Below are 24,357 nucleotides of genomic sequence, written 5' to 3'. Positions count from 1 at the left end.
CATTTCACTGTCTACCAGGCCACAGGCCTTTGGGCTCTGCCTCAGATTTTTGTCTGCATATGAACCCTTGGACTTGATGGTGTTGGTTTTGATATTTAGCTAATATCAAAAGCTTTAGCTTCTCTGAAGCTTCAGCCAATCTCCACAGTCTAGATTCTTTCTACTCCTGAACACTTCAGATAAAATATCAGGTCCAGTCTGACCCTAACCATTGGCTAGCTCTACAAGTAAGGACGCTTAGTGCTCAGTAGGTGGGGATCAGAGACTGAGGGGTACAGACTAAAGGAAGCAGCTGCCTACGGGAAGCAACAAAACTGATTTACGAGAAAGCATGTCAGAATGGCTGGGGGATTACACTGGAAGATATCCCATTGGACAAGATTGTCAAATGGAAATCACATTGGGTGCAGAAGTATCGAGTATTGCTTATCTACTCTTCCCTCTTCGGAACAAGGTAGCTGTGGAAAAAAAGCTATTGGCCGGCCTATTCTTGCATTCATTTCATAAATTACTGAGTATCTGTAATCACACCACACAACATGTAATGAGCTCTGTCCTTCTTACTGTCCTTTCCCCCCAGGGGTGTGGGGGTGGTCCTGAAAATCCTTTCCAGACCAGTAATCCGGCAATACACATTGCCGTAGCCATTCAGTGAGCACATGTTCCTCAAATAATCTGCCTCCCCTGGGCAGACAGTCTTGGGCAGAGATCAAGATTTCACACCATATATTTCCTTTATGCTGGTCTGAAGGTCAATATCTCTCTAATCCTGACATCAGGGATTGGCGAACCGGCGCAGATGTGTTTAGATGTAGTTGACGGCCTATATTCTTTTAAGTGCGGCAGCTAATGTCATTATGGGTTTAGAGGTTCTTTGAGCTGCAGGTGAATCGATGGAATACAATTTACACATTTGCCAAAGAAGCTGGGTGGCTATGTGGGTAGACAGTATGTCAATAGGTGGAAGGTCAAGTAAAAATATTACTATTTGAAGAAATAAATTAAATTCCAGGTTCAGTTTTACATGGAAATAAGGCAAAGTCTTGAACAATTGAGCTTGACAAACCAGATCACTCTGACAGCAGCAACCTGAACATACAAATAACTTTTACCTTTATGTTTAGTTGAATAATTGAGCTGAACTGAGTACATTAGCAAAAAAAAAAAAAAAAAAGGAATTTTCTTTTCCCCATGATTAACTCCAGATGAGCTCTCTTGAATAATTTCTCCTTAGCCTCTATAGGCTTTTTCTCGTGATTTTCATATAATAAATGTTGTCTGGTCCCTTTCAGATTCAAGAATGGACTTGTGTCAATAATTAAAAAGGCTTGTCAAATGTAATGTCAAAACTTGGAAAAAATTAATTTGATCCAGAACTTTCCCCCCCTCTCCTACCAACCACATGTGGGTATACCTCAGCTGAAGCAGCTGGGGATGGAAGGTTGGGTGCTTCATGTCTGTAGGGGTTGGGGTGGAAGAAATGTCTGTGATTTCCTGGCTCAATCCTCTCCTGCACTCCTGCTTATTGATTTGGACCTCTCTTTTGGGGTCATATCATGTGGAAGAGAGGAGAGAGGTAGGTAAGAAAAGACCTTCCTTATCAGGCTGACTGTAATCTGACCTAAGTGCCCTCTAGATGGGGTGAATAAAAAAATGTGCCATCTTGACCTCATGGGGCACTCTGGTAGATTTCTCAGAAGTCTGCGACTGGCCTGTAGCTATTGTCCCCTTGATGCAGGCCATGTTTCTCCTCCAGTCTTCTGTTTATTATCCCCCTACAGCTTATAAGCTTCCAGAGTTCTGTCCTCTTAGGAGCTTTTTCTTCCTGTAGATATTCTTCCTGGGTGAGATGTCTTTTCATGGCACCCTGTTTTGCATGGGAAAACATGCACTTTGGCCTCCTATTTGGGGGGAAGTGCTTTTCTTCTCCAATATGGCCATTCAACTCTTCTAGTCAAGCATAGGTTCCCAACACTAGTTCTCTTCATCCCAAATGCCAGGACACATAAGCCAATAACTCTGAGTAGTTCTCTTGAAACCACACTTCACTTGGGCTAAGGCAAGTCCCTCCATGAGAGGGGACCTGACTCTAAGCACACTGACAACTCTCTTTTAAAAAAATCCTCACTTGGGGTTCTTGCCCCTTACATAGTCTTGAGGTTGAGTGATGATGATAGGCCACCCCACATGGCCTTCACAGGTGGTCTAGACTTCTGCTTTCTGCTTTAGAAGTGAGGATGACTTGCCCTATAATATCATTATTAACCCTTGGAACCTCATCTAAAATAAAAGTACAAAGAGCTCCATTTGAAAATTCTGTTCTGTATTATCCATTAAAATTCAGCTTTTAAAAGAAATTCAGTGAGACTAACAATGATCTATTCAAAAAGGAAATCAAGAAAACAGTCCCATTTATAATAGCATCAAAAGGACTAAAATACTTAAGAATAAATTTAAGTGAGGAAATAAAAGACCCATATACTGAAAACCAAAAACATTGATGAAAGAATTTGAAGGAGACACAAACAAATAGACATCTGAAGCTCATGGATTGGAAAAATTAATATAGTTAAATTTTCCATGCTGCTCAAAATGATATGCAGATTTAGTATAGTCCCTATCAAAATTCCAATGGCATTTTTCACAAAAATAGAAAAACAATCATAAAATTTATAGTCACAAAAGATACCATATAGCCAAAGCAATTTTGAGAGAACAGAGTTGGAGGCCTCACACTTCCTGATTTCTCACTATACTACAAAGCTGTAGTAATCAAAACAGTATGGTACTGGCATACATTCAGACACATAGATCAACAAAACAGAATAGAGAGCCCAGGAACAAACTCAAGCATATATGGCCAACTAGTTTTTACAAGGGTCCCAAGAATACACATGGAAAAGGATAGACTCTTCAATAAATGGTGTTGGAAAACTAAATATCAATTTGCAGAAGAATGAAATTATCTTACAGCATACACAAAAATCTCCTCAAAATAGGGTAAAAACTTAAACACAAGACCTGAAAGTATAAAACTCCTAGAAGAACACATAGGGGAGAAGCTCCTTGACATTGGCCTTTGCACTATTTTTAGATATGACACCAAAGCTTGGACAACAAAAGCAAAAACAAATAAGTGTACTATATCAAACTAAAATACTTCAGTATAGCAAAAGAAAGAAACAACAAAATGTAAAGGCAACCTATACATTGGGAGAAAATATTTTTAAGTCATATCTGATAAGGGGCTAATATCCAAAATATATAAGGTACTCATTCAACTCAATAGTAAAACAAGAAACAACTCATTAAAAATGGGCAAAGGACCCAAATAGACATTTTTCCAAAAGAGACAAAAAAAAATAGCCATCAAATACACGAAAAGAACCTCAACAGCACTAATCATTAGGGAAATGCATATCATAACCACAATGAAATATCACCTCCCACCTTGTAGGATGGCTTTTACCGCAAAAATAAAAGATAAAAAGTGTTAGTGAGGATATGGAGAAAAGAGAACTCCTGTCACTCTTGGTAGGAATATGAATTTGTGCAGCCATTATGGAAAACAATATGAAAACCATTATGTAAAATGGTTTTTGAGGTTCATTGGAAAGGTAAAAAAAAGAATACTGTATGATCCAATAATCTCCATTCTGGTTATATACACGAAGAAAAATCATTTACATCTTAGAGGGAAACAACATCTTCTATTGACAGAAGAATGGGTAAAGAAAGTGTGTGTGTGTGTGTGTGTGTGTATGTGTGTGTGTGTAATTCAGTCTTAAAAAAGAAACAGATTTTGCCATTTGCAACAACATGGATGAACCTGCAAATCATTATACTAATGAAATAAGCCAGACACAGAAAAAGAAACCTGCATCTCATTTATAAGTAGAATTTAGAAGAGTGAAATACATGAAAGCAAAGAATAGAACACTAGTTACTGGGGTGGAGAAGTGGAAAATCAGAGAAATATTGTTCAAAGGGTACAAAGTTGGAGTTATGTAAGATTGATAAGTCTGAAGATCTAATGTACAGCATGATGACTATAATGCTATATTATACTATGTTGAATATATATATTATATATTATAATATATATAATACTATATTGAATGTTGGATATTTTCTAAGAGTAGATTTTAGGTGCTCTCATTGTACAAAAAAACAATGTTAACTATGTGAGGAGGGACATGTTAATTAGCTGACTGTACTAATCATTTGACTATGTATGTTTATATTGAATCATGTTGCACACCTAAAATATAGACACTTTTTATTTAAAAACTAAGGGACATAAAAACAAAGGGACATAAAAACAAAGATAAACTACTGATGCTACTTCAAAATAAAAATCTTCTGCACAGCCAAGAGTCAACAAAACTAAAAGGCAACCTACTGAATGGGAGAAGAGTTTTGCAAATGATATATCTGATAAAGGGTTAATATCCAAAATCTATAAAGAACTGATACAACTCAATACCAAAAAAAAAAAAAAACCAACAACAAATAATCCAATTAAAATGGGCTGAAGACATGAACAGAGATTTCTCCAAGAAGTCATAGAGGGCCAACAGACACATAAAAAGATGCTCAACATTGCCACTCATCATGAGGGAAATTTAAATCAAAACTACAATGAGATATCACCTCACACCTGTTGGAATAGCCAAAATAAAAAACACAAGAAACATTGTTGGTGAGAATGCAAATTGGTACATCCATTGTGGAAAACTCTATGGAAATTCTCCCTAAAATTAACCAAACAAACAAACCAACAAACTACCCTACAACCCAGGAATGGCACTATGAGGTATTTGCCAAAAAATACAAAAAACACTAATGCAGAGAGATACATGCATCCCTATGTTTATTGCAACATTATTTAAAATAGCCAAAATATGAAAACAGCCCAAGTGTCCATCAAGAGAGGAATGGATAAAGAAGATGTGATGAATATCTTTCAGCCATAAGAAAGGATGAAATCTTGCCATCTGCAACAACATGGATGGAGCTAGAGTGTGTAATGTTGAGTGAAACTAGTCTGAGAAAGACAAATACCATATGATCTCACTCGTGTGGAATCTAAGAAACAAAACACATAAGCAAAGGAAATAACAGAGAGAGGCCGACCAAGAAACAGACTCTTAACTATAGGGAGCAAACTGATGATTACCAGAGCGGAGGGGAGAGAGTGGGGATGGGTGAAATAGACGAGGGAGTTTATCATCATTTATCACAATGAAAAAAAATAAAATGATAAAAAATTAAAATAACTTACTAAATAAAATAATTTTCTGAAAATGGATAGCCATGATGAGATGATGGCTTACCCACTGAGTTCATCCACAGAAAGCCGTAGTTCTTGGCAATAGTGAGATGGACTAGTGAATAATTGGCCAGAGATGAGGATGCTTGAAGAAAATGGGGGAAACTAAGAGAAAGAAGAAAAGAAAGGACATTAATATGGGTAGTTCCTTCCTCAATGAATTATTATGAACAACAGAAGGGATTAGGCATGGAAAACACTTAAGTGTCAAATTGTTACACTGTACTATTTGTCCCCTTAAATCCCTTTGAAGATGGTAGGAACCTATGGTTGAAAACAGAGTGGTTGATTAAGTAACCAGTCTGTATAAGTTGTGCGTGTGTGTGTTTTAATAAAAAGAAATAATCTAGTCATAGAATTATGTGTCTACTTCTACTTTCAATGACTACTGATGTAAATAAAACCCACCAGGTTCATGGTCATGTGAGGGGAGGAAGAACAGAAGTGAGGAAGGGCAAATAGCTACAAAGTTAATCTGAAAGTTCACATGTTGTATCCAGTTTCTTATATTTCCACTACTCTCTTTTTTTATTAACTTTGGTTTATGCTAATTGGCCTCCTCTCTGTTCCCACAGCATGAGGTGCCTCCACCTCAGGGCCTTTTTCCTTCTTCCCTCTGCCTGGAAAATTCTTTCCGCCCAAATCCACATGGTTCACACTCTCATCTCCGAATCTTTGTTCAGATGTCATCTTCTCCATGGGACTGTTTTATAGCTGTAATGTCCTCTGTTTCATTTCCGATAGGAAGTTTTATTTTTCCTCTTTTTCCTGTTTTATTTTGCCCCACAGCATTTGTTAACATCCTGTATAATGCACTAGTTTGGCTTCTCCCCACAAGAAAGGGAATCCCATAAGGACATTTTGTCTTTGTCTGATTTGTCTGTGGATGTATCTCTATCACCTGGAATAGTGATAACACATGATTGTCCCTAAGATTGATAACTCAAGTAAATATTCTGGGGGCTAAGAATATTTTTCTGTAGGGGCCCCTGGGTGGCTCAGTCGTAAGCATCTGCCTTCTGCTCAGGTCATGATCCCATGGTCCCAGGATCGAGCCCCGCATCAAGCTGCCTGCTCAGTGGGAAGCCTGCTTCTCCCTCTCCCACTCCCCCTGCTTGTTCTCTCTCTTGCTGTTGTCTTTCTCTGTCGAATAATAAATAAAATCTTTAAAAAAATTTTTTTTTTCTGTAACTATGTTGTCAGTAAGTATTGATAGCTCAGTAAATGTTCTGGGGGTTAGAGAGGAACTGATTAACAAAGGAAGGGCTTCAGGGAGAGCAGAGGAAGGTTCCCTGAAGAAACTGGCATTTGGCCAGGTTTTGAAGACTGGGCAGCCTTGTGAGGGGAGGCTGAGAGGGGCAGAGAGGCAGGGACAGAGGTCTCAGTGATTCTGGGTGGCTGTGTGGGGACCATGACTGAATTCCAAAGCTACCCTCTGGTTCTGTAGCAAGGCTAACTACACTTTATAAGTCTACCAGAGTGGAATGAATATAGTCTCTGGTGTCAGGCAATCTTGAGTTCAATTCCTATCTCTGCCACCTACTAGCTGTGTAACCTGGGCAAGTCATTTTGCCTCTTTAATATTGTTTCCTTATCTCGAAAACCAAGACTGAGTATTATCTAGTTCATATGGTTATTATGAGTATCAAACATGAAAATGCATAAAGAACAAGTATAAAGCTTAGACCCACGCAGGACTATCTGAGAAAGCATGCCATGATCAAAAGAAGAGTCCAGCAAACAAAACTAATCTCCAAATAAGTCAAGACCTTTACTTGTATTTTTTAATTCCTTAAAGGTAGAACCAATGACCAAATTAATATTTCTTTTTTTTTTAACGACCATTTTCTCCTTATCTTTTACTTACCTCACCTCCCAACTACTCACCTGTCTCTTTTATTTGGTACAGAGTATGTCCATATGAAATGATCTTTAAAATTTAAGTTGGTTTGAAAACTATATCAATATTTCTCCCAGATTAACCTTCCCAGCCCCACCATGAGACCTCCAGCTTTGCCCTCTGTCTCCCTTCTCTGGTGATGAGGACAGTCCCCAGGAACATGGCAGGAGTCCAGGTGAAGAGCTTCCATTCTATTTCATAATGTCATGAGAAGCCAACCAGAATTAGCTCTTAGAGAACATGTTTCTGTCTCTTCCATTTAACTCAGAACTGAACAGAGCTGTCTTCTGACTTAATTGAATTTCTAGTGATAATATAAAGGGCTAATTTTTAATTTTAGTGGAAAAAAATTTTTAAGTTGAAATAGAAATGGGCTAGGAAAGTTTTGAAACTTCTCATCTAATCTCATGGCAGTTTTCAAATTAATATAAGCAAGACATTTTGTACAAGTAGTGTTTTCTTCTAACCCCCTTCTCTTTCCTGGAAACATGGGTCATTATTATGTATCTCTGGACGCTTGCAAGGTTTAATAACAATAAGCATTCAAACTGAAGAACAAATAAACAACCAGCAGACAAAGCAAGCAATTCTTTGTCACTGGGTTTGGCATATTAGTCGCCTACACAGCATGTCATGATACAGAACTAACTATTGAGTGCTGAGGAGGCTTGGCTGTATTGTAAATGTAAATATAACCTTGAAACAGAAAACACAAAAAATAAGCTGTCTTATTCATATGCTGAAATAGATGATCAGTAGGAATCTCAAAGACTTGGCTAAGAGGAGTATAAATATAATTCTTTTAAAATGCTCTATTTGATGTCAAAAGAGAGCCAATTATGTCTTTTTATAGTTATAGATCTCCAGGTCAGACTCTAGGAAGACACTTTTTTTTTAATTTTTTATTAACATATAATGTATTATTAGCCCCAGGGGTACAGGTTTGTGAATCACCAGGTTTACACACTTCACAGCACTCACCATAGCACATACCTTCCCCAGTGTCCATAACCCCACCTCCCTCTCCCTACCCACCTACCCCCCCACCCCAGCAACCCTCAGTTTGTGTTGTGAGATTATGAGTATCTTATGGTTTTTCTCCCTCCCGATCCCATCTTTTTTCATTTATTCTTTTCCTACCCCCACACCCCTGACATTGCCTCTCAACTTCCTCAGATCAGGGAGATCATATGATAATTGTCTTTCTCTGATTGACTTATTTAGCTAAGCATAATACCCTCTAGTTCCATCCACGTAGTCACAAATGGCAAGATTTCATTTCTTTTGATGGCTGCATAGTATTCCATTGTATATATATATACACCACATCTTCTTTATCCATTCATCTGTTGATGGACATCTAGGTTCTTTCCATAGTTTGGCTACTGTGGACATTGCTGCTATAGACATTCAGGTGCACATGCCCCTTCAGATCACGACATTTGTGATACCCAGTAGTGCAATTGCTGGGTCATAAGGTAGCTCTATTTTCAACTTTTTGAGGAACCTCCATACTGTTTTCCAGAGTGGTTGCACCAGCTTGCATTAGGAAGACACTTTTAAAAACAAAACAACAGGGACACTTGGGTGGCTTAGTTTGTTAAGCATCTGCCTTTGGCTCAGGTCATGATCCCCCGGGTCCTGGAATCGAGTTCCACATCAGGCTTCTTGCTTAGCAGGGAGCCTGCATCTCCCTCTCTGTCTCTCTGACAAATAAATAAAATCTTTAAACACACACACACATACACACAAAACAGCCCTGAGAAAGAAGCAGTGTTCCTGCTACTGGTATGCCACAGTTTGATCACTGTCTGCTGCTGGGGCAACATGTGTGCACTGTGACAAGTAATGCCTTGCAGTCTCATACTCAGTTCAACACACAGAACAAACCCTCGTTGAGGGCTTACAAAGGCCCAGCCCTGAATAGACACATAGGTACCACACACTGCTGTTACTAACAGTGGATGAGACCACCCAGTGGGTCTTTGCCCCGTGTCCTCTGCCCGGAGGCTCCCATCTCCCCTCCCCTGCCCCCACTCTTCCATCCCATTCTGCAGGGGAGCCTTCCTGGAACTCTGAATAAGGCATACCTTCTTTTACGTGTTCTTATACATGGATCGCTTTCTGTAATTCTCTGGTTGATGTCTGTCTCCTCTATGAATTCCCATCCCAAGGGAGTTGATCATTGTGCCCCCAGTGCCAAACGCAATACCTGGAAGATAGAGGATCCCCAATACTGGTCAATAAATGAAAGAACATAGGGAGGTAAAAGCAAGAGATAACAATGTGGAGATTGTTACAGGTCAGGTCATGTAATGCCAAGGAACTTTAACCTTGAAGCATACTGTAGAGCCAAGAGGAGTGGGTGGGATTTAATTCACCTGAAGAAGTAGATAGTTTTCAAAATGACTTTAGTGCTACTTGCATGTAAGGAACAAGGTTTCATAGTAAAGGGATCATTTTTTTCAATAACCTGTGGAACATGGTACAGACCCTCATGCCATGACTCAAACAAAATTCAGCAGGAGAATGAGAAGACTGAAATGAGCTTAGGTTCCCTGGGGATATTGATGGGATGTCATTGATCTTTTTGTTTCCAGAAACTTATTGGCACACAGTCAGCCCTCAATATACTTAACAGGCCTGTAAGAGGAAGCATAGAGCAGCACTGATACCTATGACAAGCAAGAGGCACAGTAACACAAAGATCAAGGCAACGTATGAGACTGGGGCATTCACTGTTCCTCCTCCCACGTGGTCCAAGAACAGCATGTTCATGAATGAATGAATTTTCCGTTCCCTGCAGTAAAGTTTCAAGAAGGAAGGATTTATGTCACCTTAGTTTCTGATTCTCCAAAAAAGAAATTCAATCAATCTTACTAATACAAATGAAATTCTCTGTCAAGTTATCATATTTCAGGGACGCCTGGGTGGTTCACTGGGTTAAGCCTCTACCTTCAGCTCAGGTCATGATCTCAGGGTCCTGGGATCAAGGCCCGCATAGAGCTCTCTGCTCAGCAGGGAGCCTGCTTCCTCCTCTCTCTCTCTCTCTCTCTACCTGCCTCTCTGACTACTTGTGATCTCTGTCAAATAAATAAATAAAATCTTAAAAAAAAAAAGTTATCATACTTCATCAGGATTCTACTGATTCCTGACAGAATTAAATCACACGGAGCTATTGGTCAGTATGGGTCATTGGATTGGCTGGGGATGATGTCCATTGCTTGTCAAGTAAGAGGTATTTTAATAGGTGACTGGCAGTTGCTTATTAGACTGAGATTTCTAGGTAACAGTAACATTGCCTACAAATAAATACAAAGTTCTCTTGATAATTACCTCTTAGTTCTTTATCATTATTCTCACCATTGTTATCACATCACTACTTTAAAACCATTCCTTTCTGCTTTCACTTACTAAATCACTCAGTGAATTCTATGGAGGTCAGTTCTCAGGGTGAGAGGGAGGAAGGAAGGAAGGCAGGAAGGAAGCTCCTTCATGGGAGGTAAGCTAAAAGACTGTTGACCAACAGTGAAAGCTTCACTCCCTCCTACATGAGGAATTGAGTCCCTGAGTAAAGGAATCATTCTTTTCATCCTTCTGAGAATCTCTTAAAACCTGGACAGAGTCTTTCTTCTCTTCCCTCTCTCTTCTCCCTAGCTCTCTCACCTCTTCTTATTGTATTAATTAAGAGAAACACATATCTCTCAGTATCTCTTAATATCCAAAGATTACTTATGACTAGTCATTCTATCCCTCTGTACCTTTTTTGTCTTGCCTTATTTTTAAAAGGATATGAGATTTGTCTCCCCCTCTGATTTCTCCCAACTCACTTCTCCTCTCCTTCTCCCAATGTGCTCCATGTTATTCCTTATGCTCCACAAATAAGTGAAACCATATGATAATTGACTCTCTCTGCTTGACTTATTTCACTCAGCATAATCCCCTCCAGTCCCGTCCATGTTGATAAAAAAGTTGGGTATTCATCCTTTCTGATGGACGCTTAATTCTCCATTGTATATATGGACCGTATCTTCTTTACTCATTTGTCTGTGCACAATGAATCTTGGAACCCTGAAAAAATAAAATGAAATTTAAAAAATAAAAAGAAAACAATGACGACAACAAAAAAAATAAACTAAAATAAAAGGATACGAGGTAACTTTAAAAAACATAACAATACAAAAACTTTTAAAATAGATTACTGGCATAGAGAAGTGCAACATATTTCTGTATGGTTGATTTTATATCTTGCAGCATTGCCAAATTCGTGTATTAGTTCTAGCAATTTTTTTGGTGGAGTCTTTTGGGCTTTTTACATAGAGTATCATTTCTGCATTTCACTGCACTTCTGCAGTGAAAGTTTGACTTCTTTCTTGCCAATTTGGATGCCTTTTATTTCTTTTTGTTGTCTGATTGCTGAGGGTAAGTCTTCCAATGCTATGTTAAATAGCAATGGTTAGAGTGGATTTTGCAGTGATGTGGATGGAACTAGTGTGTATTATGCTAATCAAAATAAGTCAGTCGGAGAAAGACATATAATACCATACGCTTGCACTCATATGTGGAATTTAAGAAACAAAACAGACGAACATATGGAAAGGGGAAAAAAGAGAGAGGGGGAAAATAAACCATAAGAGACTCTTAACTATAGAGAACAAACTGAGGGTTGCTGGAGGGGTGCGGATGGGGGGTTGGGCCAAATGGGTGATGGGCATTAAGAAGGGCACTGATGTTGAGCAATGGGTGTTATATTTAAGTGTTGAATCACTATAAATTCTACTCCTGAAACCAGTATTATACTATATGTTAACGAACTAGAATTTAAATAAAACTTGAAAAATAAACAAAATAGGTTAGTAAAGGAATTGCTGCGGATAAGGACAAAGATAAAGCCATCTCAATAAAAGAAATAAAATTCAGATTCACTCTGTGATCCAGTGATGGGGTGTTCTGTTCCACACGGTCATTCAAGAACCCAGGCTTTTAGCAGGTCTGTCACCTTTAACTTGTGATGTATAAGTCCCCCTGCTTCATAGTATCAGATAGCATATGAGGGAAGGTCATGGAAGATCTTACGTGGAAGGTTTTATACATCAGGTCTTGAAATGACAACCATCACTCCCACTCATGTTCCATTGGCTTAGACTTCATACATGGCCACACCTACCCAACCACACTTACCCAACCACACTTACCTAACCACCAATGAGGCTAAGAGATGTAGTTCATCTGTACCAGAGAGAAGACTGGGTTTGGTGACTACCTGATAGTCTGACATGCTGACCTATATTCTCACTAAATTGTGGGGGTAAGAGCAATATTTCACTCTTTCCTTCATCCCCAATTCTCAAATACACTGAGCCTCAATAAGTATTTGTTGGATAAATGAAACTGTGCATATTCAGTATTTAAAACATTTTATCTGCCATCCTGATGCTGGTTGCCCATTTTAGTTCCTCATACAGCACCATCTGAGGCAGCCTCTAACGCATCTCCCCATGTCCGACTGTATTCTGGGAGCTCAGGTAAAGTGTGTCTTTGATGCCCATTAGCAGCCTGCATTGCAAAATGATTATTGTTGATCATTACTGTAAATCACTTATAGATGATTGGCATAAACCATCATGCCAATTTATTTATATATCCTACATATTTTTTTTCAGAGATTTGATTATCCTTTTTTTTTTTTTTTTTAATTTAAGCATGTCATTTCCCAGAACTGAGATACCTGGGAAGGTGGGATCCTATTCATTACTAATTCAAGCTTACAGGGAATGAGCATACTATCATATTATAAGGATATTATTAAGAATATCAGACACAGTATACAGTATTTTTCTTTAAAAGACGAGAGAAGGGGTGTCTAGGTGGCTTAGTCAGTAAGTGTCTTCCTTCAGCTCAGGTTATGATCCCAGGGTCCTGGGATTGAGCCCTGCCTTGGGCTTCCTGCTCAGTGGAAAGCCTGCTTTTCCCTCTCCGTCTGCCCCTCTCCACTGCTTGTTCTGTCTCTCTCTCTCTCTCTCTCTCTCAAATAAATAAATAAATAAATAAAATATTTTTAAAAAAAGACTGAGGAGAAATTTGTTGTTAATCACAATGAAAAGAAAGCTGCGTGTCTCTTGAAAATTGACTGGTTTTATCCTATGATAGCCATTAATGACTTAACATTTTTTAACATCGTTACCAGGAAGTTCTGACTAAATGTGGGACCTATATCTGTTAAGAGTACAGGACATGGGGCGCCTGGGTGGCTCAGGGGGTTAAAAAAGCCTCTGCCTTTGGCTCAGGTCATGATCTCAGGGTCCTGGGATTGAGCCCCACATTGGGCTCTCTGCTCAGCAGGGAGCCTGCTTCCCCCTCTCTCTCTGCCTGCCTCTCTGCTACTTGTGCTCTCTCTCTCTCTCTGTGTGTCAAATAAATAAATAAATAAATAAAAATCTTAAAAAAAAAAAAGAGTACAGGACATCAAGAAATGGATTTTGTGTACTATCCCCACCCCCAGATTTTGACAGGGATCAACATACTTTTTCTAACTATATTTTCCTTGCCTTTAGTTTCCCTTTCTATCTATTCCTGTTATCTTCTTGAATTGAGTATTTATGGAAGTGACCTTAAATATATTTGTTTTCCAAGAGATATGACCATGTTTTCAATGGAGTGTATTGGGTGTTTTTCTTCTTCAATCTGCCTTGCTTCAACCCTAGGGATATTTTCAAAGGAATATGAATTAGTCCTTCATTTTGGGAGGAAGAGGGAGAGAGGAGAAGAATGGGAAATGATGGACTAGAAAGTTGGGGATGATTTTGAAAGCTAAGAACTGAAGTAGATAAGTAACCATATTGCACATATGAAAATGTTATGTACAATTGTGGAAACTCACTGCAAGGTAAGTTCCATGAGGGTGAGGACCTTGTCTTCATTGTTGTGTGTAGACTGGAGTCCTACACAGAGTAGACACGAACACAACATATTTTGAAAGTGTGAATGTGATATACTTGGAATTAGGAGAGCTGAGTTAATATCATAAAATGATATTGAATATTGGCTATGGTGCCACAAGCATATGCCTTTTGGAATCAGTTTCATAAAATGAAGCCATTAGACTATGTATTCACCAAGGTTCTTTCCTTCTCTAATGTTCTATGCCACCCTTGTTAGTTATAGCAGCATATTAAATATGGGAATGTAAACACCATGTTTGGTGTTTAATTTGGGAATTTTCTTTTCAAAATAGGATATCCAGCTATATCTTCCATAGCCGTGGGAGAAGTGGATACCTCGACTCCAAATACCACCCTTCAACGTGAGTATAGTGACTGAAAAGAAACAAAACACAAGATTTAGTACAGCTCTGACAACACTGAGGTTTTGGCAAAAGGCTATATTTCTCATTTGATGTTGGTATTTTGGTTTTAGGTTGCTCTGTGGCAAATTGTAATCTAAATGGTGGCTATACATTGATATGACAATCAGTATAATCTTTAAAATATGGGTTGGTGAATTATTATACTATACTTATCATTTCTCATGGAATTTTAAGATAACATGAAAGTAGTCTTGACAGTACTCCCAGTGATCTGATTTGGCGACAAGAACTGAAAAAGAAAGAAAAGCAGTGACAAATTGGCTTTAAACATAAACTACAGAGCTTTCGCTTAATATGCCAGCTGTGTTCCTGTGTAGGAAAGCATATTTTCAATTTCAGATTTCCCCAAAGTCACATAGATTAAAAATTCAGCACATCAAAGTAAAGTTAAATTACAGCTGTATAAAAAGGTTGGATTCCGAGAATTTTGTCTTTCAGCCAGCAATTCCAGTGTGACTACCCAAGGCTTCAACTACTCCTGGACCCCTCGTGGGCAAGATACCAAAAACTGTAAGTGTAACTGTGAGTCCCTCAGGGTCTTCTGGGCCTCATTAATTCAGCCAACATGTATAATGAACAACTACGACGTGCTCTGCTCATAATCATATTAACAAATACTTACAAAACGTCTACTGTGTTTGAAGCATTGTTGTAGTTGCTGGGGATACGTTTGTGAACAAAAACCGATCCAAAAACAGTTCCAAATTCTGGGGGAAGAGAGACAGGCAAATGGTGATGAGTGATAGGGAAGAAAGCAAGCAGTGAAGGGAGGCATTGAAGATCTGGTGGGAGAGTGGGTTGCCATTTTCAACAGGGGGTTTTGCAAGGCCGTCCTGAGGAAGGTGGGATCTGAATAAAGATATAACTCACGGGGATGGAAGAGCTAACTGAGGAAAGAGTGAGCTAGCCAGAATACACATGTCACTAAAAGCAGTGAGAAGAGGGAGCCCCGTGTGAGGCACAGAGCTGGTGTGGCCATTTAATCTGGCCACCCTGCAGCAGCGTGTGCTGATGCCACATTACCAGGTATCCGCAGCATCTGAAGGGAAAGTCTACTACCTCTTAGTGGTACAAGATAGGAATCTGCGTGGTAGGGAAGTGGCAAGGGATGTGGCTACCGCTAAGATCCCAGATGCTGCTAGTGCAGAACTCTGGGCTTAGCTGCTAGGCCCTTGGCCACGAAGAGTAAATCCACGTGTCTCTTTTAGGAAAGCGTTTCAGTTGTACATTTAAAACCTCTAAAAGTCTTTTATACCTGCTGGCTCAGTCATCTTACTTCCGAGAATGTGTCCTTAGGAAGTAAATCAAATAGCAAAGAGGAACATGTATCATATTGCTCTTTGTAGCATTAGTTATTTATTTTATCTCTTTTATGGACCTCAAGTTCATAGATCTGGATTAATCATAATCCTTAATTCATGACACACTTTGACCATTTGTGTATGATCCTCTGAAATTTAATTTAACATATTTCTTTTAACAAATATGCTAATAATATAAAAGACACCTGTGAGTTCAGTGCCCAAATATGAGAGATGAAAAGGGGAGTATCAGAAGAGAGAGCACACCCAGAGAGCCACAAATAAGCATAACCTAGAGGTGCCAGAGGTGGCATGGCAGATTCCTGTGAAAAGAAGAGGCAGCAAATAGATCTGCAAACCTTGATTATTTACAAGAAACAAAGTATTAAAATGTATGCCTGCCATGCACATTACATAAAAATAGGCTCCATAGAGTATGAGATCTTTATGTCAAAAGCAAAACATTAAAGCATGTAATAAAATAAAGGTGAATTTCTTTCTGGCTGTGAGGTGAGGCAGGGTTTAAAGAAGAAATAAAGCACTAACCATAAAAATGGTGGAAACAGTAGAATACCATAAAGTTAAGAAAATTCTATCAAAAGACACCTTAGCAGAAGTTATTAAAAAAAAAAAGGCAAGCTATAGTGTAGAAGATATTTGCAACAGATGTAATTGAAAAATGATCAGGAATATATAATTGACAGAGAATCAAAACTTTATATCAAGGGTATATAAAGAATGGCTAAAATCAATTTTTAAAAATATAAAAACATTAGAAAATGAGCAGAGAAGAACATCACAAAAGATGTAATAAGTGGCTAGAAAACATCCAAGGAGATGCTTAGTCTTTCTGGCAATCAGGAAATGCAAATGAAGACGAGAATCAGATAACCGTTTCACATAAAATCAATTGGCAAAAATTAACAAGTCTGGAATTGCCAAGTGTTAGATAGGTTGTAGATCAATATAATGTTTTATATGTTGCTGGTGAAAGAACAAGTTAGTACCATCACTTTCCACCATTTTGACATGGTGTTGTTGTTGTGTGTGTGTGTGTGTTTTTAATTTTACTTATTTATTTGACAGAGAGAAATCACAAGTAGGCAGAGAGGCAGGCAGAGAGAGGGGGGAAGCAGGCTCCCTGCTGAGGAGAGACCCTGAGATCATAACCTGAGCTGAAGGCAGAGGCTTAACCCACGGAGTCACCCGGGTGCCCCTTGATATGGTGTTTTAATGCCAAACAATTTCATACCCTACAACCCAATAGTTCCATTCTTAGATTTATACTCCACTGCTCTACACATGCTAATATATGTAACCAGGAGGTATGCACACAAATGTCAGGGGAAAACACTATTCATAATAGTAAAAACTCTAAATAATCTAAGTCACCATAGCCAAGAGAATAGGTAAATAAATTATTGCATAGTCATATAATATTATAGAGCAATGAGAAATGAGTGAATGACAGCCATATACAACAGTATGAATGGATCTTAATAAGATTGTCTTGAGTCAGAAAAGTAAATGCCAGGTGACAATATAAGGAACGATATATATATTTTTAAAGATTTTATTTATTTATTTAGAGAGAGCACAAGGTTGGGGGGGAGGAGCAGAGGGAGAAGGAGAGAGAATCTCATGCAGACTCCACTGAGAGAGGACCCCAACATGGGGCTCCTATGAGAGCCAGACGCTTAACTGACTGAGCCACACAGGGACCCTGGAACGATATTTTTAAACAAATATTAAAGCAAGTACAACCAAACACCATATGGCTTAGACATAATATGTGATAGAAACTAGAAAACTATATAAATGAGTGAATAATAGACACATTCCGCAGAGCATTTGCTTTGGAGTGAGCATACAAGGGAGGAGCCGTGTGTTAGAAGTTAAAATGTCAGAAGACATAATGTTACTTACAGTAATCCAGTAGTCCATGTGTAAGAGTGGGGGTGAAAGGGTGTTAAAGAAAAATATATCCAATAACAAGAGAATGTAAAATAGAATGATATAGTAATTCAATGCAATATTATGAAGTCAATTCAAACAATAGCCATAATGTACTAAGCTAGCCAGTACATCTTATTGTATAAACAAGGTTACTGGCTAGAAAATCTTCACCCATCAGATATAAATTGAAAATAAAAATATTATATAGACTGGTGATGAAATTCCATACTTAATACACTAACATTTATCCAAATGGTGTTAACATAAAATTAAGTTTGTAATGAACTCTGTTGAAACTCTCCTTTACCTACACTGGTAACACAAGATAAGTTCCATATCTTTTTTGTTGCTGCTTACCTGTATCCCCCATGCCTGTGGTAATGTCTGGAATAGAGTTGGTGTTCCACAAATATTGCTGATTAGATAAAAGAATCAATACTTGTTGGCTGTGGAGGGAAATTATGTAGCAATGGTGATAAAAGATTATTGGAGGGGCACCTGGGTGGCTCAGTCAGGTAAGCATCCAACTCTTGATTTTGGCTCAGGTCATGATCTCAGGGTCCTGGGTTGTGAGATCCAGCCCTGTGTTAGGCTCTGTGATCAGTGTGGAGTCTGCTTGTCCCTTTCCCTCTGCTTCTCCCACCTCTCTCTCTCAAATAAATGCATAAATAAAATCTTTAAAAAATAAAAGTTTATTGAACAATATTATAGGATAAAGTAGAAATGAAATTTAAATTTATGCTATGATTATATATGTTATCCCATATTTTCATTGTCAGCATAATACTTGGTATCTAATGATTTCCTTTATTTTATTTATTTGATTTTTTTTGTTGACATTATACTGAAATCTAAGATACACAAGAAAAGGAACCTAAACCTTTTCCTGTCTTGTTCACTATAATATCATAATGCCTGTAGCAGTGGCAAGCATACAGTAGGTGCTCAGCAAATATTTCTTGAATAATTGAAAGAATATGTGTACATATGGACAAGGACAAGGAAGAAAACACACACAAACATACACAGTGAAAAGAAATGATCTGCTTAAATGAAATTTTTGAACTTTTTGTTTGCTTTATTTAAATTGTTATTACAATAGTATGTGTGCCCAGAATAAAAAAAGAAATCCTATTTACCCCACGTATCATATCATTATGAAGCATAGAGGCTACCCAAAATATTCTCTGCCCTAGAAACTGGAAAACTAAATGGTCTTGCATGAAAGTGCTTTATAATTTACACAAGTGTATTCTTGGTCTTTTTAGTAGATTTCATAATGAAATGAACTATGCAATGCCTCACATCTTCTGTCCTCCCCACTTGAAAACTTCATTTATCCTCAGACATCTCTCTATCATTCCTACCATGAAATAGCTTTAGAAATTGTGAAATCTAGGAAGAGACTCTAAAACCCAAACAAACAAAATTTCCCTCACCATGAAAACTCACTTATGCAAATAAGAATATCTTGTTTACTAGTTGCCATTTTTTATCCATAAGCTTAAAGAAAAAAATTCCCTGCAGTGAGTTGCTCTATTTATAATCATTCACAAAAACACATTTGGATCCAACAAGTTAATATTGATTGCTCACTCCCAAACTATTTTTGAAACATGTTTCTACTCGTTGGATTGGACTATAATGTGACATCCAATATTAGATGATGCATTTGGCAAGTTTCATGACAGGCATTGGTAATGGGGGTTTTTTTCCTTCCAGTATGTTTATTTCAAGAGATATATTAAATGTTCACAGACAGAAAAAGAATGATAATGGATGGATTCCTGGTGAAATAAACCCACTAGCAGTGTTTCTAAAGCTTTTCCTATTTGTGAGCACATTCTAATGGGATATTTGCTTTTACATGCATTTTGTGTAGCTCACATATATTTGGATGTCACTAGAAGATTCTGGGTGCATTGCATTTCTATTAAATTTATAAGTATGCATTTTAATATATTCTTTTCTCGTCATTTTATCAACTTTAGAATATTAGCATCTAATCCTAGTTCAGCTTCCAAGTTTCCAACTGCCTGGAACAGAAATGTTTATTTTACTTTAACCACCTATGAAATGGGGATATCAACTCTGACCATCTAAATACCTCAAGTGTATAAGGCTCATAACATCCTGGATGTTCTCATCCTGACGTTCAGGTGATCAGGTCATGGAGCAGAAAAGGGAAGCTTAATTACTTTTCTCTTTGTTTTTCCCTGCCATCCATCTGGTCCAGTGGAGCCTAAAGCCACATTGAAATCAGTCAGTCTGGCTAAGTTAGAGGAGCAGAAAAATGAAATGATTCTCCATAGGCCCCTATGCCTCCAATTTGCCCCATTACCAGAATCAACAAGCTTATCATTACCTTACCACGTGTGCCCATGCACGTGCACGCGTGCGCGCGCACACACACACACACACACACACACACACACCTGGGGCCTCATAGAACCTCTTAAAAACCTCACAAAGGGTCTCTATTTTATTCTTTGACCATACATTCCTATTCTTCAAAATTTATGTACCCTTCTTCATAAATTTTGCAATTGTATTTTTTACCCTTTCCTTGGTCCTGGTTGGATCTTCTCAGACTCTTGGTAGTTCTGCCTAATAATTTCATAGCAACCCATTCTATTTTCCATAGGGAGAAGGGATGGAGAGGCTGGAGTTGAGGGGTTGAGAGTCAATTACAGGGACATAGCAATGCCAGAACCTATGGCAATAGTGGGCCCTTCTCCTCTTTCACGCTGTAGGATCATTCCAGTAGTCCTGCTGCTCCCTGTTGGCTAAGAGGCTGAATCTCTAAATTCACCCCTCTTCCTCTCAAATTCTAAAATCTTATGTATCTCAGATCACTTCTCATTCTATGTTCTTCTTCTCTAAAACACTGTTCTCCAGTTCTGTTACCTAGTTCCTGATTAGGTGAACCACAAATTCAAGATTTCTTTCTCTGATTTTAAGTTCCATTTTCTGTTAAAATACCAAATTCTGGGGGCTTCCTGGGTCTCTCCACAGCTAGCACACAAGACCTGCATATCCAAAGATCATGAGTGTAATCTTTTTTTTCATGGTCAGGAAGAGCATGAGGGTCTCATCTATAGATGAGGTGGTCATGGCAAGAATAAACAAGGTAGCTGATGCCAGCGTGTTCTTCCTGATGTAAGGGGTGGTGCTGGCCCAGTACATATTCACTCTGAAGAGGAGCATGGGGCAGAAAACCAAGATCGTTGAGATTCCTGTATCCAAGTCTTGCTTGCTACCCATGCCATTATTCCAAGACAAAATCAGAGACAGAAGAACTCAGAATGTCTTAAGGAAGATTGGGTAACTGAGACAAGTCTCTGTAAATGTACATGTAGAAGTGACACCCAAATTCCAAGAGAAGTTCAGCTTGCATCAGCTTACTCTATAAGAATAACAAAAATTATCTGTGGTTTTATCAGAAAAGGAGCTTTTAAACTTCAGATAACCATGGATTTTGGTATGACACTAAGTAGATTTTCCTACAAAATGAAAAGATGCCCAACATATCATAATAGTTACTGACCACTGTAAATTGGTTTAAAAAAATGGTCAAGTTTTTCCAAATAAGGAAAAGCGCTATGTTGTCAGAATTGATTCTGTTTTTACCATGGGATGAAAATATCCCTTTGTGGTAGAAAGATGTGCTAAAGCACATAGTTTCCTTGTTGAATAAGCTTCACCCAATGCTAAATTTAAATAAATTATAGAAAAATCCAATGTTATGCTCCAGGAAAGATATAAAAATTTATTTGAGAAACTCTAGCAACACGGCATCCTGATATTAATATTTTCAGCTGATAATGATGATGTACTCAAGGAGGTTATCCATCAAGCTGGTGTTTATCATCCAAATGTCAAAGTAGTGTTTATTCATGGATTTTGATGAAAATGGAGTCTCAAAAGATTTAAAGAAGAATTAACTCATATATTTAACAAACAGAATGGTGGTATGAAGAACGCAGAGTATTTCAATCAATTAAAAGACATAAAAACATAATTCTGCTGAGAGACTCTCAAGGAGACTTAGAGTGGCAGATCAAATAGCCATTGTGGAGCACATTCTGAAAATTGGATATCTTTGGATATCTGTCTTTGGATAGAGTGGATAGGCTTTTAGAAAAATATTATGTTAATGAAAGAGAAATCTTTAGAATTAGTAAAGTCTGTCTTACTGAGGATTCTATAAGTAAGTATTCTTCAGGAAGACCTCTTTCTTGTGGGAGCAATTGATATAAGAATAGCCCATCTCTTTGTCTTGTTGAAAGACTCTTATGTATAATACATTCTTGCTCTTGAAGTTTTTTTTCTTTATATTACTGAAATATTTTCAGACATGTTGAGTCCATCAACTGGAATCTCCTTTTTCTTCACCTCTCTCAACACACTCCCCACTATATTTTTTTTAACAGAATAAAGACAAATCTTAAAACCAAACTAGAAAAATAACTCCCTGCTTTTCCAAAGTGGATTCTGTAGCTTAATTTTATCACACAGTTTCTGAGGAGTAGAAGTCTAAAAAGGAAAATTTAAAAAATGACCAAGTAATTTACAAAATTTTAAGTACTGCCATTTTTGTAATTTGGGTGGATCGTGTTGATGGTATCACCATCTCCTGAAATTGTGTTATGCTTGGTTATTTTGCCTGGGGAAAATTAATATTAAGCAGAAAAAATTGGCATTCTATATTGGGTGAAAAAACTGTTGGTACCCACATGTAACTGACCATTTGGTATCTGGGCGCCTGCCTAGCTCAGTTGGTAGAACATGTAACACTTGGTCTTGGGTTTGGAAAATCGAACCCCATATTGGGTGTAGAGATGAGCTAAAAATAAATTTATTTTCTGTATTTACTTGCTGATGAGATAAATATGAAATGGAAAAAAATTGAATACCCAGTTCCCTCAAAGGGATAGCATTTGTTCAACTACTTATATCTTAGCATAAATTAATTTATCACATCCTTTCTTGCAAACAGACTCTGAAAAGATAAAAAATATAGGTATCAAGCCCTAAAAATTACAAGTTTTGTAGAGGCACCATGTTGGGCAAAATATCTTGTAAGGTTATCCAGAACAAATTGCCTTCTTTGTAATTTTATCTAAATCCAGGCCTAGACCCAATTTCTTTTTAATTAGTTGTTGTTCTTTGTTATTCAAATCCCCACCATTAAGGCTTAGCCTTTAAAAATTGGCTTTTGAAAAAACATTAGTCCATCATCTCTTGACCTTGGTATTCTGTCTAGAACAGCACCAACAAAAAGTGGTCAAGATCACATGTTCAGGGTCAGATAATTTGAAAATAAGAACATCTCCCTGACCTAGTCAAATCAAAATAGCTGTGTGTAAAACTCCCCTTACCTCTGGGTGACCCTACGTCAATTAGCTATGACAAACTGTACTGTGAGCACGCCCTGGAAAGCATTGAGTTACACCACTCCTGAAGGGCCTGATAACATACCTTTGTCTGTAGCTGCAACTGCCATTGACATTTAGGGGAAAAACCAAGGAAAGAAAAGACCAAGCGTTTTTTGGTTTTGGGGTTTTTTTTTTTTATGTTTGTTTTGGTTTGGTTTGGTTTGGTTTTGCTTATTTGTTCTGGTCTTGACACACAAGAAAGCACTTAACTTGGAAAATCATACATGCTAATGTTTTAAACAGATGAGCATAATGTTTTTCTACTGATTGCAACTGCGTGTAACTATAGCTATTTTACTTTATACTACATTATAAGCCTGTTATCAAATACAGAAATGCAGAGCCTGCCAAGAAGTGGAACTTTCTTGCCAGAGAGGGAGAACTAGACAAAATGAGTTGATAGATCTACTCCAAAAGCTATAGGTACTGCCTGAATTTGCTACCATCCACTCAAGGGGAAGGTTTGCTTCTCTAATCCATCAAGATGACTCAGCACAGCAGCTAGTGATGCCTGTGACCAGAAGGGTCTGAAAATTCACAACAAATTCACAACAAGAATATCAGCTTATCCACAAGTACACACTATTTTGTTCCCTCATGCATGTCCTACCAAAGTCTTCAAAGTCCCTTTGGCACCTTTGCTTGACTAAAGGCCACCATAACACACCTGGGCTTTCATTCTCTCCCACGTATTGGATGAACACAAAAATAGTTATGGCGTACTCTCTGTGGCTGGGAAAACCTCTCCTAGTATTTTGTTTCTTTTCCTTCTTCCTGCTTCTAAGTAGCTATAATCAAAACCTTCGCTATTTGAGACATCAGAATTACAAGTTTTCCCTCAACTCCCACTTTATTTTGGGACATTCTAATGTGTGCTGCAGAATAGTTCAGTGATTTTTCTTTACATATTCATTAATAATCTTTTTTCATTTTATTATTTTATTATAAATTATTAGATTCAATTAAAGGTCAAGAAGAGGCTATAAAATAACTAGTCTTATACAGATTGACTCTTCTTTTTTTAATTTTTAAATTTTTTATTAACATATAATGTATTATTAGCC

The 24,357-nt window shown here is 37.9% G+C and overlaps 1 protein-coding gene and 1 pseudogene across 4 annotated transcripts in view; both read left to right on the top strand.

The window, feature by feature from the left end:
- CD96 (CD96 molecule) overlaps nt 1-24,357 on the top strand; it is a 90,586-nt gene that overhangs the window by 59,336 nt on the left and 6,893 nt on the right. For 3 of the 4 annotated variants that reach the window (XM_032349561.1, XM_032349569.1, XM_032349558.1), the window contains exons 9-10: nt 14,467-14,535; nt 15,037-15,120. In XM_032349561.1, the coding sequence (XP_032205452.1) occupies nt 14,467-14,535; nt 15,037-15,120 (153 nt within the window). The remainder of the gene's footprint in view (nt 1-14,466; nt 14,536-15,036; nt 15,121-24,357) is intronic. The other variant, XM_032349578.1, reaches the window with a different exon arrangement.
- On the top strand, nt 18,924-24,202 carry LOC116594333 (annotated as a pseudogene).

This window comes from Mustela erminea, chromosome 1 (assembly GCF_009829155.1).
Source record: "Mustela erminea isolate mMusErm1 chromosome 1, mMusErm1.Pri, whole genome shotgun sequence".
Classification (NCBI taxonomy): domain Eukaryota; kingdom Metazoa; phylum Chordata; class Mammalia; order Carnivora; family Mustelidae; genus Mustela; species Mustela erminea.
This window is presented reverse-complemented; position numbering and strand designations above follow the sequence as displayed.